Below are 18,547 nucleotides of genomic sequence, written 5' to 3'. Positions count from 1 at the left end.
TAAAAATTATCCATGAGGAGACCTGGATATTTGATTATTGTGAGAAATATACTGATATAATAAATATGTCAAAGATAGAATCATATAAATAATTAATCAAAGAATGAGGTTGATATTTTGAAAGTTAATATTAATAATGGTAGCAGTTATAAAAAATAGAAATTAGAGCCAAAAAGTACAAAAACTGAAATAAAGAACCTTTCTATATGGACATAACATTTAATTTGGTAGAAAAAAATGTCAACTTGAAGATAAGTCTGTTAATGTTATTGTTCCTGAGGATCAGAAAGAAAAGAAAAAAAAAATTAAAAAAGAAAGTATAACCTGAATTTCAAATATCTGTGAGATGCTATCACAACATATACATTGACATTTATGTATGAGAATCATAATGGAGAAGAAACATAAATCATTTGAAGAAATAATATTAAAAAATTCCAAATTTTAGAAAAATATTAATATACACACCCATGATGGTTACAAAGTTCAAGTAGAATAAATTCAATGAGCTCAAATTTTAATGATATGGGAGTCAAACTAAGATCAAGATATAGAGTCTCTTTTATGGGCAGCAAACGTGATTCATTATATATTGAATTAAAATGAACTTTTCTACATTAGCCTCTGAAATAAATTTTCCTACTATTGTAGGAATTCATCTTGAATGATGAATAGGGCAAAATAGGCCTCCATATATAATGAGCTACAACCTAGCTTGATGTGCAAGCAGATTATAAACTGAGTATACTCTTCAATCACAGTAGATTATCCCTCAGCCAATCCCATGCTCAAAACTGTCAAATTATGCCTCTATAATGTAAATAACAGACTACCAATCAGGTAATCTCTGTACATTAAATTCTAGAAAATATGAATGAAATATATCAAATGATTCATAACGAAGTTGAAAGACATTCTGTGAATATACATTGAAGACATTATTATAAACATGCCAATCCTTTCCAAAATGATCTCCATATTCAATGCAAGCTCTATCAAAATCCTACCTATTTTCAGAAAATGACAAATTGATAATAAAATTCACATGAAAAATCAAAATTTCCACCATTGCCCCAAATTTTTAAAGTAGAAAAAATATATTTGATACATACTTCTGATTTCAAAATACTTAAATCTAGGATAAGAAAATATGGTACAAGGATAAGAAGAGACAGGGCAATAGAATAGATTTGAAATTCCAGATATAAACCCTCATTTTTTGATTGATTCCTAGTTAAAGATAACAAGAAAAATGAATATGAAAGGAATAGTCTTCTCTTATGGTTTGGATGAGGCAACCCTGAAAGTTCATGTAAGAGACAATGCAGGAATATTCAAAGCTGAAATGGCTAGATTACGAGTAGTGTAACCCACTCAATGGATTAGTCCATTAGCTGGATTACTAATTTGGCAGACTATTCTACTAAATGGTAACTAGGCATGTAAGCCGTGGCTTGGGGAAGTCAGTCACTGGGGATGGCTTTGGGGTTATATTTGATTCCTAGCTCCTCACCCATTTTTTTCTGCTTCATAGTTGCCACGAACTGAGAAGCTTTCTTCTGCCATGCATTTCCACCTTTATGTTCTGCCTCAGCAAAAGCCCAGAGCAATTGAGTAACTGATCATGGATTGAACTTTTGAAATTGTGAATCCTAATAAACTTTTCTTCTTCTAAGCTGTTGTTTTCAGGTATTTTGGTCACAGCAACAAAAAGCTTTTCATTTTTCTGCATGCTGAAATTCTCAAGAGTCTGAATATCAGCATGCAGAAAAATAATATTAGACCCTTACCTTACACTTCACACAAAAATTAACTAATTAAAAATTGATTATCCTTAAATATAAGAGTTTAAAGTATAAAATTTCTTGAAGAAAATAGAGTTTTAGCAATCCTTATAACTTTAGATTAGGGAAAAGTTTCCTAAAGATGACACTGAAAGCAAAAGTGACATAAGAAAACATATCAATTAGTCTTTATCAAAATTAAAGAAACTATTTACAAATAATATCTGATAATGTAGTTGTATACAAAGTATATTAAAAAATGTTCTTACAAACTCAAAATAAAAAAAAAAGATAACTGAATTTTCAAGCTAAGGGTCTAAAGATTCACATAGCCAGAAAGCACATATTAAGATGATCACCCTCATTAGTCTTTAAGAAAATGCAAAACAAACACAACATGAGATACCCCTTCACAGCAACTGGAACTGTTAAGATAAAACCATATAAGGAATGGCTAGATGTGGTGGATTTATAACTCTAATGCATTGCTGGAGAAACTGTAAAGTAGTATATTTACTTCAGAAGATAGTTTGGCAGTTTTAGTAAAAGTTAACCATAGCATTGTCAGGTGTTACAGCAATTCCACTACTGGATGTATACTCAAAGAATTGAAGATACATTTCCATACACATATGTGCACATGAATGTTTATGGCATATTCATTAGAGTCAAAACAAGGAACAATTCATATGTCCATAACGTGAAGAACAAACAATGTGGAATCACCATACAATGAAATATTTGGCAATTAAAAAGAGAATGAAGAACAAACATTTGGTTCAACATAAAAATTCAAAATATTATGCTAAATATACCAGTCACAAAAGATTTATCATTCTGTTAAAATGAATTTTCAAAAATTGATGAATCTACAGAGACAGAAAGTGTATCAGTGGTTTCAAGGCTCTGGGATAATGGGGAGGTACTGCAAATGGGCATAGATTTTTCAGGAGTGAAAACATTCTAAAATTAGATGGTGGTAATAGTTGAAATGTTCCATGAATATACTAAAATCTGTTGCATTGTACACTTCAAAAATGTCAAATATGATACGCAAATTATTTCTCAAAGTTATAAAAATATAAATTAGTAAGAGAATTCATAAATAAGAAGATGTCATATATAACATACATAGTATATAAATTGATAGCACATCTAGTGAATGCTATTTTCTTCCTGCATCCTGGTAAAGCTAATGTGAGTATAACATTAATAATAATACATGATCTTTAAAATCACAAATAGAATCACAATCAGAAAGATTACTTGACCCTAGACTTATTTTTATGCCCTACCCCAAATGCAAGTTAATATCTTAGATATAAACCAGCAATCTCTCAAAAATCTCAAGAATGATAAAATGACTATGACACTTTGTGCTAATTTAAGTGACAAAGTCTTCTGACACATTTATAAATTTAAGTCATTAGGAGTTCACAATTAGTGGTGTCAGAGTCATCTAGAAAGACTGATTATGCCTCATGAATATTAAAATAAAGCATATTTTAATTAAGCCCTATTTTGTTGCTTGTCTTATTTACAATTCTTAATACCTCTGTATTAAGTGCAATATTTTTATTTAAATAAAAGCACTTCCACATTAGATAATAAATGAATATTTGAGTGTTCTCATTTTGTTTGATGCACGTTTTTAGAAAAATCTATTTTTGAACAAATAAGTGGACTAAGATAAGTGTTGAATTCTTCATACATACACACACCCATTTTTTTACTCAAGTTTGAATTGTGTGGGGTCCACTTATATGTGAATAATTTTTATGAGAGTTGTAGCAATTTGAAAAACCTTGCAGATAAACCATACAGACTGGAAATATCAAAAAATTAAACAAATGTAGATATGTCATGAATGAAAAAAACTCTGTATAGAAGAGTATTTTGTAATATACTACAATCTCTATGCACAAATTTATTTAAAAAGTTAAAGTTTATCAAATTTTAAGCACATACAGCACAACATGGCACCATTCATAGTAAAGAAATAAAAACAAAATGATGCAGTATTAAATCATACTGCATAAAATGAACTGTTCCGCATATTTTACTACTGTAATAATTTAATCCTTACTTCTTGTTGCTAGTTGGTGAGCTCCAGTGTTGGGAACTGCCACTTAAAACACTGTGTGATAATAATCATCTTGGTATGAGTAGTTTGTCTCTCCAGTAAATTGAGTATCACAGTTTAAAAGTGATCTTTCACCATTCTTGGATATTTTTTGCAATATGATACATACAACATACAATGTCTGTTATCTATTTTTACTGATGGGACTTCTAGTCCAGAGCAGGCTCCAGGTTAAGTTTTGGGGAAATCAAAAGTTAAAGACTAATTATTGATTATACAAATGTTGGCAGCCCTATTCTCTGTATGATTCATAGGATAGGTAGGCAGATAGATAAGATAGGTAGATAATTTCACATATATATTGAGACTGCATTATTTTGGGAGTGAAAACATCTCCTGATACCAGGGAGCTGGTAAGCTACTATAAACTAGGTTCACAGGGGATCTTGGTATTCTCCTGTTGAACATTTCAACAGACAAGGCCACTCTATGACCCCAATGGATCCTAACAGAAAGTAGACTAGATCATAATCATATCTGCAGAGTGATCACATCATACACATCATTCAAATGTAAAATTACAACCAGAATATTCCTCCATTGTAGCTAGCATGAGAAATTCCCCCTCTTTAAGAAAACTAGGCTTTTATCCCCTCTTGTCTTCTATCCTTCCAGGTAAGTTTTGTGAACTCAGACATAATAGAATTTTGCTCAATTTCTAACAAGCTCCTATCCAGAATGAAGTCTCACTTCTTAAACCCTGCCCCCAAAGTATATAACAGGATCAAACTTATAATTCTTTCTAGCACCTGTGTGTAAGATTGCCATGGGTAAAGACGGGTGTGCCTTTTTCCTCATTGCAGTGCATTACATTGCTGACTTCCCCCTCCACAGGTTTGCTCCTGCGTGTGTTTGGTGACTGTCTACATCACCAATGCCCTGTGATACATGATCTTTGGGAATTAAAGAACTACAGGCTAAAAAATACATATCAGCATCTTGATGAAGGAAATACTGTAAAATTTAAATATATTAGGAATTATAATTCATAGAATTATTTAAGAAAATCAAATATAGATAAATGTGACATTTTTTGTTTGTTGTCCATCAAAAAACTGGTTATTTCTCCTAATACTAGACAGAGAGTCTATTATTATCAATTTGCAGTGATATACCATTTTTAGTAATTGATAATGTCACAAAAATAGCTCTGGATTTTTATATTTTTCTACATTTTAAATTAGTATCATCTATCAGTATTGTGGGTCTCCATGTTACCCAAATTAATTATTTATTTATTGTTATCTTCAAAATTTCAACCCAACTATTGTAAATTATGTAAGAATTTTGTTCTAATAAAGTAAATTGCCTACTGTTGACATTCTTAATCTTATATTCTACTTTAGTCACCAAAATTGAGGGACAAATTTTGAAAATCTTTAAATAATTAGTATAATCCAGAATTCTGAACTGTAATCATAGGGCAAAAGGAAGTGTATTAGTTATTTCCCAGGACATGTTGTGATTGTTTTGATTAATCCCTGGAAAATAATCATTTGAGTATATTTATATTTAATGATAATATTATTTTCTGTTATATCTATTATTTTCTTTTGCCTCCATGACTAGAAGTAAAGCATTCTGATTATAATACTTGTGATCTTGCATACACTTGAGAGATCTGATATTTACTGAATGAATCAAGAAGTACAAGTTAAATAACAATGCAATATATTTGTTTGTCAATTGTTAGTATTGAATAATATTCAACTATAGAACACAGTGATCATTTATGTTGTAAAACTTGGCACTAATTTTACTAAAATAATACAGACTCCTGATAATATCTGGGTAACAGACTGAATATTTTAATTCAATTGACCCATTCCTTCCTAGTCATATTGTGTGAATGGTCCACAACAGCACTGAGATGAAAAAACACACTTTGAAGAAATAAATGCATCTGTTACATGCCCACATCTGCAAATTGCCTTTCCAAGCTAAATTTGTTTATTCCTTTGCTGATTTGACATCTGGACTTTGGTATTTGCAAATTTCAAGCTAATGTGACACTGTCACATCAAGAAATGACTCTTCATCTTTGGATGGTTCTTTTAATTAAATGGAAAAGTGAAAATAGTATCTGGATGCATCCCAAGGACATTCAGCAGTCCAAGTAATTTCATGAAGAAAACTAAAAATATATTACTCACCGATAGCTTTTGTAAAGGTCAGTACAGGTGGAATTGTTCTTGCAAGGATTCTTTTTGCACTCATTGGTTTCTTGTTCACAAAAAGTTCCTTCCCAATCAGACAGGCATGCATGGCAGCTCTAAGAGAGTATGAAAATTATAAAACTGTTATTTATTGTTATTTTACCTATCATCCAGTCATCACTCTTAGCTATTCTGATGTCTCTGGCAATTTGTAATCTTGTTTTCAGTTTTAATAAAACATCTATTCTCTCCCCAAATGATTTTTACTCCAATGAAAATTTATGGGAACCACATTGCTTTATATATAATTCAATAAAATATTGTAGTTTGTCAATACAATCTATATAACATTAACATTTTGTACATCATGACCACAATATATAACTATCATCTTGCTAATTTTTTTAAAAAAGTAGTATATTATTAAAGTGATTGTTACTAACATGAACAAAACTAAAGAAATATTTTTGCAGCTTAGCAACTAGATCACAAGTTAAAAAAATAAAAGTACAAAAAGTGAGCCTTCTGAATATATTCATAATATTACTGACAAATAAGTAACATAAATTTCAGTAATAATAGTAAATTAAAATGTAAAATTTTGCATGACATTTCACACAAAGAGTTCATGTAAAACAATATTATTCACATTACAAAGGTCTTGTTTTTCCTGTGTTAGGTAAACAAAAAAAAACCTCAAATTACTGAAGAGCAATAGTTAGTTACTAAATAAAAAATACTTTGAAGAATACATCTTTGTGATAAATTAGAATTCAGGCATTTATGTTTAGAGAGTCTAAAGAAAGTATTATGAAAAATGCCAAAATCAATGATAGTTGTTATCTACATCTTCAGTTTTCAGTAGAAGTAGCAACTAGATTTAAGTGGTTAGAGAGCATTGAAAATGGCTAGTACTGATATATGCCCTAAATAAAATATATATATACGTTGGATTTTGAAAATTCACTATGAATAAAACTAATGGCAAGTATGACATTTACAACCTTTTTACTTACCTGTAAAAATAGCAATAGTTAGGATAAACATTTTGAAACAAAAATATTATTAAACCTAATTTTACCTGCTTTTAAATTTCTTTTAATGTGATATCTAGAAAAGCTGAATTACACACTTGCATTTATATTGCAAGGAGCAATGCTAGATGACATCAACACAGTCTCTCCATTTGTGAATAAAGCCTATACAGTTATAAACAGGTATATGAGGAGCGAGAGTTCCACGAGATTAGAGAATGAGACTTAGTTTAATACATCTCAGTGTCTTGGAAATTTCCAGGATACATGCTTAAGTTATGTTGGTTGAATAAACAAAAAATAAATAAATAAAACAAAATAAGCAACATAATGTAAAGACTACAATTAGTACTCGGATTTCAAATGGAGTCTATTACTTTTACTCATTATAGACAACAAATTTATTTTAAACTTAGTGAAACATCATATTATCAGAAGAACAAAAAAAAATGCATGCTTTATGTATGGTGCACCTAAATTAGGATAATTCAAATATGTAAGTTTCATTTGGTGCCCTGTTTTGGCTTACTGGGGCCATATGGTTTTCAATGCTATATAAGTAGCTGAAAAGCTGGGATATGAAGACACACTAATGTCAACACTGGGCTTCATTCCTGCAATGTGTATTAATTATCCACTCAATGTGTATTAATTTCCACTCAAAGTAGAAACTAGTTTTCATGATTTGCTGGGGTTTTGCATCAATTTCACATGTTTTGTGCTCCATACATTGCTCTTATTCCCTGAGTAAGGTACCTCAGATTTCATGAGTTGTGTTTGGCTTACTTTTGGTAAATGCTAAAAGAGCACATATGCAAATATTGAATGCAATGATAAAATTTTATCATCATGCTATTTGTAGTAGACACTCTTCTTCAACATAAAAGAGAATGCTGACTCTGAAACTGGGGAAAACTGCCTCATTCAGCAGTGGAGACCAGAACAGAATAGACTGGGCAGAACAGGAATAAATTCTGATGGGCAAATCATGTCTCTTTAGTTCTAATCTGAAATTTCACTTTTTAATAGGTATGAATCACTTTTTTAAAGACAAAAGCACAAAAAAAAATTACTGGTTTTAATTTTACTGTATCTCTAATACAGAGAATCAAAAAACAGTTATATTTCTTTCTCATTAAATATGTTTATTTCATAAAAGTTAATAATTTTGGCATTTTGTATTTAATAATTAATAGAAAATTATCATAATTTCAGGGTATACTTATCATTAAAGTATTAGATATTATAGTAGTGATCTGTAAATATGATGGAATCTGTACAAAGTGGAAACATGAAAGAATAAAGAAAATATATTTTTAGATATTTTAAAACATTAAATAAATGAATGTTGATGGAAACAAGAAAGAGTATAAAATAGAAACAACCCAGAGTTCAACTATGTCTACTCATCAGTACCCTACTTGTGTTAGAAGCATATTTTAAATTTTGAAATTCTTTTTAAAAGTGTTTTTTTCATGAAGCATTAACAAGTTAATTTCAGCAATGTTGAATAATGACTTAAGGTAAAATACTATTTTTAAACCAGACTGTGAATTTATAAAATATGATAATATTTTTAAGCCACTTTTGGTAGAGGAGGAAAATGTATTTAAAACATATTTATCAAAAAGAATAAAGGTTTGCACAATTTGGAAAATTAGATCCTCGTGATTTTTATCTTCTGTTACAGAGTAGTCATTATGCTTACTGAAAAATGCATACAAAGCACTTTCTCCAAATTGATAATATGCAGATAAGAAGGAGACAATAAAGATAAAGACAATAAAAGATGACCTGGGTCCAATATATTGAATTCAATAGCCAGTGAGACAAAAGAGACAAAGCCCCCAATTTAATGGTAAAAATTCAATGAACTCTATTGTAATTTAGTTTTTCAGATCAACAAATATGGTAAATGTCTATTACTGGGAACAAGTATCACAAAGTAAGAAGGGTAGTACAATTATGAATATGAATTTTGAAGTTAGAGTGTGTTTAAGTTGTGAAAACCATCTTTTTGTTGTTCATTATCTATTGTTATAAGTTTTATATTGCTGCATAAAAAATAACAATTCTATAATCCTCCAGAAAATTTATATATATATATAAAGTGCTAATGGCATCTACTTCATAGGCTGATATTTAGTGGCATTAAATGATATCATTGTATCACTTTATAGTTTCCTTGTTTAAGTGTGCAAATATCAGATACTTATATGCTCTGTTTGGGTTTACCAGGCTGAAATCAAGGTATTGACTGGGGCTATGATCTCATTTAGGATTGGGAGTTGTTCAAAATCAGTGTAGTAGTAGCAGCTTTTATTTCATTCTTCCTGTAGGACTTAGGTATCTATTTTTCTTGTTAGGTGCCAAACAAGGATGTCTCTCAGCATTCAGAAGCTGTTCTGAGGCCTTTGACTCATCCCTTTGTAGCATGACCACACTCCTTCATGGTCAACAGAAAAGCTGCTGCATGTCCCTTCAAAGTCCCATCAAACTAGGTCAGCACAACATAGGATACTCTCCTGTTTGACTAAATCAAGGGCAACTGATTGGAGTTCTTAGTTACACTTACAAAATACCTTTTCCATATAGTTTAACATATTCATAGGAGGAATGTCATATTCATAGCTTCCACCCACACTCAGGGCATGAGTAACAGGAGGCCTTAGTCCTGAGGACCATCTTATAATTTTGCCCACCAAATCTACTAACCTTAAATTCTCTAAGAAAAATTTTAAAAGAGGAATAAAGTAGACAGATATGAGAAAAAATAAATTGAAAAAAATCATTCAAGAAGAAATAGAAAATCATGCTAAACCATGGAATATTTCATAATGCACCAAAGTAGGAAGATTGGTGGTTGAATCACAGGACTCAAAGAAAATTATTTCCAAATCTTTATGCCATACAGGTGCAAAGAACAGTAAAGCAGGGAAACTGCTGACCTTATTTTTTTTAGACTAGTAATATCTATCTTTTAAAATCCGGCAAACATGTAAGAAGAAATGCAAATACAGACAATTTCACTCATGATTAAGAAAATAATACATATTATATATTCATTTTATGATATCTTAAGCTTAAATTTATATAATGCAAGGGTAAAAGTTTTTGTAGAAATATAAGTATGTATCAATACAAAAAAATCTATAAATAAAAGCAAAAATAGTTTGATTATTTCAGATGCAAAAAAAAATCATAAAATTCAATACATATTGATGAAAACTCTCAGCACATTGGAATTTAATTAGAATGTCTATATATTAATCAAAAGTGATCTGCAAAATTATCATGCAAGCCAGAACTATGCCAGACATCAGTTTTCCAAATATAACTAGACAAATTTAATAACATAATATAGAACCATTTTGAATTATTTTATTTAAAAAATTAATTGGTGCATATTAATTATATAGAATAATGGGTTTAATTTGTAATAGTTGTACATGTATATAACATAATTTGATTGATTTCACTCCCCAAAAACCTCCCCTTAATCTTCCCTGCTCAATCCCTCTAATCCCTTTTCTCTACTGTAATGGTTCTCCCTCCTACTTTCATGACAACTTTTTTTTCTAGATTCTACACATAAGAGAAAACATACCATATTTGTCTTGACCTATCAGGAGCTCCCATTTTAAAAATATCTCTTCTGACTTTGTCTTTTTGTATCTGGCTTATTTCATTTAACATGATGTTTTCCAATTCCTTTCATTTTCATGCAAATGACTTATGTTATTTTATTATTCATAATATTTATGGCTGAATATAACTCCATTATGGGCTGGGCGGGGTAGCCCACACCTATAATCCCAGTGGCTCTGGAGGTGGAGGCATGAGGATCAGGAGTTCAAAGCCAGCCTTAGCAATCTAAAGAGGCACTAAGCAAATGAAATCCTGCATCTAATAATATATAAAATAGGGTAGGGGTTGACTCAGTGGTCAAGTGCCCCTGAGTTCAATCCCTGGCACCCCTCTCCCCCCAAAAAACTCCATTATGTGTGTGTATGTGCATATATGTATCACATTTTCTTTGCCCATTCAACTGTTGATGGATACCTAGACTGCTTCCATAACTTATAATTGTGAATTGTGCTGCTATAATCATGGATTTGTGTGTATCTCTGAAGTGTGCTGTCTTTAATTCTTTTGGATAAATACTGAGGAGTGGTTACCTGGATCACATGGTAGTTCTGTTTTTAGTTTTTTGAGAAATCTTCATAATGATATCCATAGTGGCTGTACCAATTTACATTCCAAAAAGTAGCATATAAGAGTTCCTTTATTTCCACATACTCACCAGCATTTGCTGTTGTTAGTGTTCTTGATGGTTGCCACTCTTACTACAAAGATGAAATCTCAATATAGGATTGATTTTCATTTTCCCAATGGCTAAAGATTTTGAAGATTTTTTTGTACAATTTTTGGCTATTTATATTTCTTTTAAAAAAGTTCATACATTTAGTCCATTAGTAAATTCATTGAATAAATCATGGTGGTTTTGATGTTGATTTCTTTGAGTTATTTATATGTTCTGACTATTAATTGTCCATCACAATGGTAGTTGCCATTTTTCCCCCAATCTGTAGGCTCTCTCTTCACACTATTATCTGTTTCCTTTGTTTTTCAGAAGCTTTTAAACTTGATGCCATGTATCAATTTTTACTATTATTTCCTAGGCTATATGAGTCCTATTCAGGAAGCCAATCTTTGTTGGCTTGTTGTCCAATATGTTATATTGTGTGTCCTGTGTGTTTTCCTATAGCAGTTGCAAAGTTTCTGGTCTTACATATAGGTTTTTGATACATTTTAATTGGATCATTGTACAGAGTGAGAAATATTTAATTTCATCGTTCGACACACATATATGTGGAGAGCCATCCCTGGGCTGTGTGTGGACTGTGTTGCACATTGTATCCTAGTGAATAAGATAATCTGGTGTCTGGGAACTTCCAGTGGATATTTCTTCTGGTTGACTGCCCAGACCCCCAGAGAAGGGGTATTCTGTTGTAGCCCCACAGCCTCTCTGAGATGGATGTGACCTGCCAACCTGTTACTGCAAGACATCAGAGGCAACACTCCACCCTTGAAACCTTACCCCTGCCTTTGATGTACTCCCTTAAATAAACCACAGGAGCAATTTTCTAATTGTTCATCTCCAGTTTCTGTACTGGACCTATCAGGAACTCCCCTTTTAAAAATATCTCTTCTGACTTTGTCTTTTGTTCTTTACTAATAATTCTAGACTTTAATTTCTCTCGTGGCTTACACCCTACTTGGCAGGAAGAAGAACACTCAAATGAGGTGCTGGCTGCCTCCCCAAACATATATCCATTTTTTCCCACAAATTATCAAAGAGGCAGCCTTTTATTTTTTTGTGTGCTTTTGGCACTTTTGTCAAATATTTGATGAATATAGCTGTGTTTGTCAATATATCTTCTATTCTATTATACTTGTCTATGTGTACGTTTTTAATGCCAGAATCATTCAGTTTTCTGTTACAATATATCCATGGTATAATTTGAAATTGGGTATTTTGATGCCTCCAGCAGTGGTCATTTAGCTCAGGATTGCTCTCGCTATTATAGGTCTGTTGTTCTTCCATATAAATTTCTAGTATAGTTACAATTGTAACATTTAATTTTTAGTTCTGTGAAGAATACCTTTGGTATTTGGATGGGAATTGCATTGAATCTTGACTACTTTTAGTAACATGGCCATTTGGTAACATAAACCATTTTGCCTATCCATGCATAAGGAAGGTCTTTCCATTTGCTGATGTCTCTTTCTATTTCTCTTTGTCAGCATTCTTTAATTATCCTTGTATAGGTCCTAGATATTTTTAAAAACATTCTGAATGGAATTATTTTTTCTGATTTCTTTCTTAGTGGATTAATTATTGGTATATGTTATAGAAAAATGATTCATTTTTATTTGTTCGTCTTATATCCTGCTACCTTGCTAAATTTATTAGCTTTAGATGTCTTTTGGTGGAGACCTCCTCTATGTAGAATCATATCATATATAAATAGTAATTTGACTTGTTTTCTTTACTTCTTTCTGTTGCCTAATTGCTTGGGCTAAAATTACAAGAACTATATTGAATTGGAGTGATTCCAGTGGACATCTTTGTCTTGTTTCTGATTTCAGAGTAAATTCTTTTAATTTTTTCTATTCAGTATGTTTTTGGCTTTGGGTTTGTCATATAATAGTCTAATAATGTTGAGGTAAATTTCTTCTATCCATATTTTCCTTAGAGTTTTTATCATGAAGAGGTATTATATTTTGTTTAGGACTTTTTCTTCATTTGTTAAGATGATTATATCTATCATCTATAAAGAAGAATTAAGTACAAAACTCATGTAATCATCTTAACAGATGAAGAAAAAGTCCTAAACAAGGACATAGTTAGGTCTTGTTTTTAAGTGTGATTTATGCCTTTTAATTACCGAATTAAGAAATTTACAGTCAGTGTTATCATAGAGAGGTTTATATTCTTGTCATTTTGTTTTATTTTGAGTGTTTGATGCTTTACTAATTTTCAGTTACTTATTTAATCTTCTAATGAGATTTTTCTTTCCCTTGCAGTATTGGATTTTTATCTTTTTTTGTTGTGCATATGATACCTTTCAATGTCTTCTGAAATCCTTCTTTAGGTAATAAATACCTTCCAAGGCAAATGCCTTTTTATTTTATTTTTTTTTACCTTGGAAGGTATTTATTACTCCTTTGATTCTGAAGACTAGCTTTACTGAATATAGTACCATAGGTATGGAGTTGTTTTCCTTTGGGGCTTGAAATACATTTTCCAAAACTTCCTGGTCTTTGGAGTTTTTGCTAATAAACCTGCTATTATTTTGATGGGTTTGCCTTTTTTAGCATTTTTCATTTATTTCCGTAGCTTTTAAAGTTTTTTCTTGTTCCCATTTTTTTTTTTTTCATTTTAATTATGTCATGGAGAGGTTCTTTATCTTCTTGTTCATTGGTGGTTCTATATCCCTCCAGGATCTGAATGCCATTCTCATTCCGAGATCTGGGAAAATTTCTGCCATTATTGAACTGAATAGATTATCAATTTCATTAGTTTATATCTCTACTACTTTCTCATGTTCTATGTGTCTTAAATTAAGCATTTTCATGTTGGCCTGGAATTCTTAAATATTCTTTCCACAGGTTTTTTTTTTTTTTTTTTTTTGGTGTTGTTGCTTGTTTTCTTTTTTTGTTGCTTGAGCAACAAAAAAGAATCTAGTTCATATAACTTGTTTTAAAGCCCTGATATTCTTTCTTCTGCTTGATCTAGTCTATTGGTGATATTTTTAACTGGTCTTTTTTAATTTAAGAATTTTTTTTTTTATTATTAACAAGATTTCAGACTGGTTCTTTTTCAGAATCTCTATTTACTAAATTTTCCATTCATATCTTATATTATCTTTCTTAATTCATTCAGTTATTTTTATCTTCTTTTAATTCATTGGCATTTAACATTTTTAAAATTCATTCTTTAGAATTTCATCCACTTTAGTATCTATGTACTCAATTATGAGGGTATTACGAACTTTGAAAAAAAATGTTGACTTTTTCTCATGTTTCCTGTGATTTTATATAGGGATTTGTGCATCTGTTTGGGGATTTTTCTCCCACCATTATTGTAAAGGTCTTTTAGTGAGTAGTTATCTCTTTTCAATATTCCCTGGTCTGGGGGTATATTTCATAAAAAGCACCCCCTCAGTATAATCTAGTTCTTGATTCAGCCATGATTAATATTTTGAAAGGAAAGTATAATCACAATTTCCAGTGGTAATTTAAGAGAAAACCATATATCATAATAATTAAAGATGTATTAAATATACATATATATCCGTAACTCTGCTAACCAAAAAGAAAAGAGGGAGTAATACAAAGTAGGCTGAAAAACTAGGCAGTACTGTTGGTATACTTATATTAAAATACATAAAGAGAAAAAATTGGAGTAGTGGAGAGAGAGAGGAGAAATAGGGGGAGGGTGAAGGGAAGGGACTATAAAGAGGAAAGAATAAAAAATATCAAGAAAAATTCACTTAATTGAAAAATACATAAAATTTCATTGAAATATGTAAAAACAACTAATGAGAGACAAGAGAACAACAAAACAATTCATAAAAAAGTAAAAGAAATAACAAATCCATAAACAAAAGACTGATACTTTTCCTTGTTGATATAATTGAAAAAGAGACTTCTTTCCAGGGCTTCAGTTTTAGAATCAATGTGATTCTGCAACCTGTACAATCGGAAATATGAGAAATTATACCCCATTTGATTCAAATGTAAAAATTATCAAGATCATTGTACTGTCATGTGTAGCTAATTAAAAAAAATAAAAAATAAAATTAAAAAAAGAAGTTTATGGGACACAGTTAAATTTCAGTTTGTCCCTTCTCATTTCCAACTTAAATAGGCCAATTTAGTTAGGGGAGTTTGTATGCTCGGCTGTGTCCCCATTGCCCACCATGGAGTACTGAGCGAACATTGTCTACTTTAGAGCTAAATTCACCCTCAGTATGTGTTCCTTTGTACCTACACAGTGGCATGGTTATTTTATGAGACACCAGTCATGTATCTCACCCATGAAGCCTGCAGATTGACCCAGACCTAATTGAGCCCTATTCCAGAGAAGAGCTTGAAGTCTGTCTATTGGGGAGTATGTGTTGCTAGTGTCCAAGTCACAGGAGTGAATTCTCTAAAAAACCTCTGAGCATTGAGGAGGTGGCCAACCCACAGAGTCTGGGTTGGGACATGGTGTTTGGGACAGCATGTTTTTTTCACTTTTATACTTAGACCCATCCACATCCAGCCTATTTTGTTCCTCCTCACAAAGCTTAGAATGACAGTTTTGAAAGAAAATGTACTCTTCTTTCTTTTGCTTTGTTCACCTGCAGAACTTTCTGAAGGTCCCCAAACATTACCATGCAGCTGGAAGTCTATCCATGGTATTTAAACTCCAGGAGTCGTAGATAATGCCCTGGATCTCTATAGTCTGCCATTTTTCTTCTTCCTGCAATTGTTGAATTCTTAAAACTACAAAGGAAGACCATACCATCTAAATTTTAGAAAGAAGGATTCCAAATTCAAGTGAAAGCACACTGAACTCTTCTATTTATGCCAGGACATTTGCCAACTCGAATTGTAATAAATGGAATCTACACAGAAAGAAGTTGTTGACAAAAATCTCTTCTAATGGAAAGAAAATAGTAGCATTCAGCCTGATCAAGAATATGGGTACATGAAGAGAAGAATAGGGAAGTGAGTACAGAAGTTAACCTGCAATATTCTTTATTTATCTTTAAGAGGCATTGGTTCCCTTCTAACCTTGCATTTATAGTGTCAAACTCCACAAAAGCAAAGCTTCAAAATCTAATGGTTCTAAAGAGACAGACATTGGTATTTAGGGCTTACAAAATACATGGAATTGTCCCATTAAACACACCTGGCTGTTAGTTGAGACCCACAGAGTTACAGATTAGAAGTAAAGACAAACCAATAAAAATCTCAAACCAGATCATGCCAAACCCTACTTAACTAAAATGAGTTTATCTATTTATAATCTATGTGCGTGACAGGAAAATAAATCCTTTTTTGAGGGTCCTAGCAGAAGATAAACTTTTCAATGTCCAAAAAAAATGTGTGGTATTAAAAAGTGAAGAGGAATACTGATGACCAACAACCAAGAGATTAATAGACAGTACAAAACTTCTTCCCATATTTTGAGGTTATTAGAGAATATAAAATAAATAGATTAGTAAACATAATAAAATAGAAAACAAAAAAAATGCTGAAACATGAAAGCAACAACAATTCAGAATTTGAAAATTATAGTAACTTGAAATTACACTACTTAATCTATTATGATTGTTGCTGATGCTGGTATTATTTTTTGGTACTAGAGATTGAACGTAGAAGTGCTTTATCACTGAACTACATCCTCAATCCTTTTTATTTTGTTTTTATTTTGAGGTAGGGTCTCACTAAGTTGCTGAGGGGCTCAAACCTGTATTCTTTCTGCCTCAGCTTCCTTAGTGACAGGATTACAGGTGTGTGTCACTGCACCATCTAATATATTATTTTAAAAACAGAAACATTAAGGATTAGTTAGATGGTTAAAAATAAATATCCAGATTGAAATATATATAAAAAGGAAAAAGAAGTCAGAAAATCAATTAAAAGAGAAGGACAATTAATTAAGAGGTAATATAAGTTTATTTGGAGTACCAAAAAGAATAGAGATTTGATAGATCAACCAAATTATGTTAAGTTCATGTACAAATATGCCTCAGTGATACTCACTTTTCTGTATAATTATTATGCACCAATATTTTTTTTTAAATTTCATGAAGAACAGCTAAGAAAAAGAAAAATCATTGCCTAAGAATTTTTCAAAGGTGACTAAAAGAGAACAACCACAGAATTAGAAAGTATTCTATTCCAACATTAGATATATAAAAAATAACTTAATTTGATTAAAATTACTGAAAATGACAGGCAGAAAAATAAACCATAGTGCAACCAAGAAAGAAAGACACCTTCAAGGAGATATGAAAATTTACAAATTATTCTTAAATAGTGTAAGCAAGTACCTAAGGTGCCAGCATAATAAAGTAGTGATAGAATGTAACTGCAGACTTCGAAGTCTCTCCCCTTAATATCCTTCAATTATGAATGAAGTATAAACACAATTTATAAAAACAAAACCTGATAAATTAGTATAGTGAAACATTGCTGGAACTTGGTGACAGTCTAGACTTAAAATGAATCAGTAGTTACATATTATCAAGCATGCTAGTAAAGTTTAAGAACTGAGGACAAGGAAGGGAGAGGGGATAGTAGAGGATAGGAAAGGCAACAGAACACAACAGACACTAGTATGGCAGTATGTAAAAAAGTGGATGTGTAACCGATGTGATTCTGCAATCTGTATATGGGGGAAAAAATGGGAGTTCATAACCCACTTGAATCAAACGTATGAAATATGATATGTCGGTATGGAAGAAGATGGCGGTGAGGGGAGTGCATTGCCCCCGTGTGCTGCGTCACGGTGTGGGAGTATGACGAGTCAGGAAGGCTAAAGGCTATCTTGTTAGGAATTTCCAGCAATAGTGGGGTGCTCCGGAACCTGGAGGAAGGACTTCCATCGCACGAGGATCAGCTAAGGGGACACAAACGTGAGAGATTTGTCGCACTAAGGGTAACACTGCTTATTCAGCAAATCGCCCCGCGGCTAGAGTCTGCAGCACGCGCTGGGAAACAAGGAGATAGTGGCGCAGGGATACAGCGCTGCAGTTTCTGCCAGCCGTGCAAGCACCGTACTCAGTGCTGAATTCAGGGTTCGAGATGGGGGAAGGAAGCGGTCCATTTCGGTTCTCCACACCGGTCAGACCACAGAGGAGGCCAGTG

At 31.8% G+C, this 18,547-nt stretch overlaps 1 protein-coding gene across 1 annotated transcript in view; it reads right to left on the bottom strand.

The window, feature by feature from the left end:
• Eys (eyes shut homolog) overlaps positions 1–18,547 on the bottom strand; it is a 1,581,889-nt gene that overhangs the window by 1,098,741 nt on the left and 464,601 nt on the right. Inside the window, 1 exon segment of the mRNA XM_071613805.1 lies at positions 6,081–6,197. Coding sequence (XP_071469906.1) covers positions 6,081–6,197 — 117 coding nt within the window.

This window comes from Marmota flaviventris, chromosome 6 (genome assembly GCF_047511675.1).
Source record: "Marmota flaviventris isolate mMarFla1 chromosome 6, mMarFla1.hap1, whole genome shotgun sequence".
In the NCBI taxonomy this organism is placed as follows: domain Eukaryota; kingdom Metazoa; phylum Chordata; class Mammalia; order Rodentia; family Sciuridae; genus Marmota; species Marmota flaviventris.
This window is presented reverse-complemented; position numbering and strand designations above follow the sequence as displayed.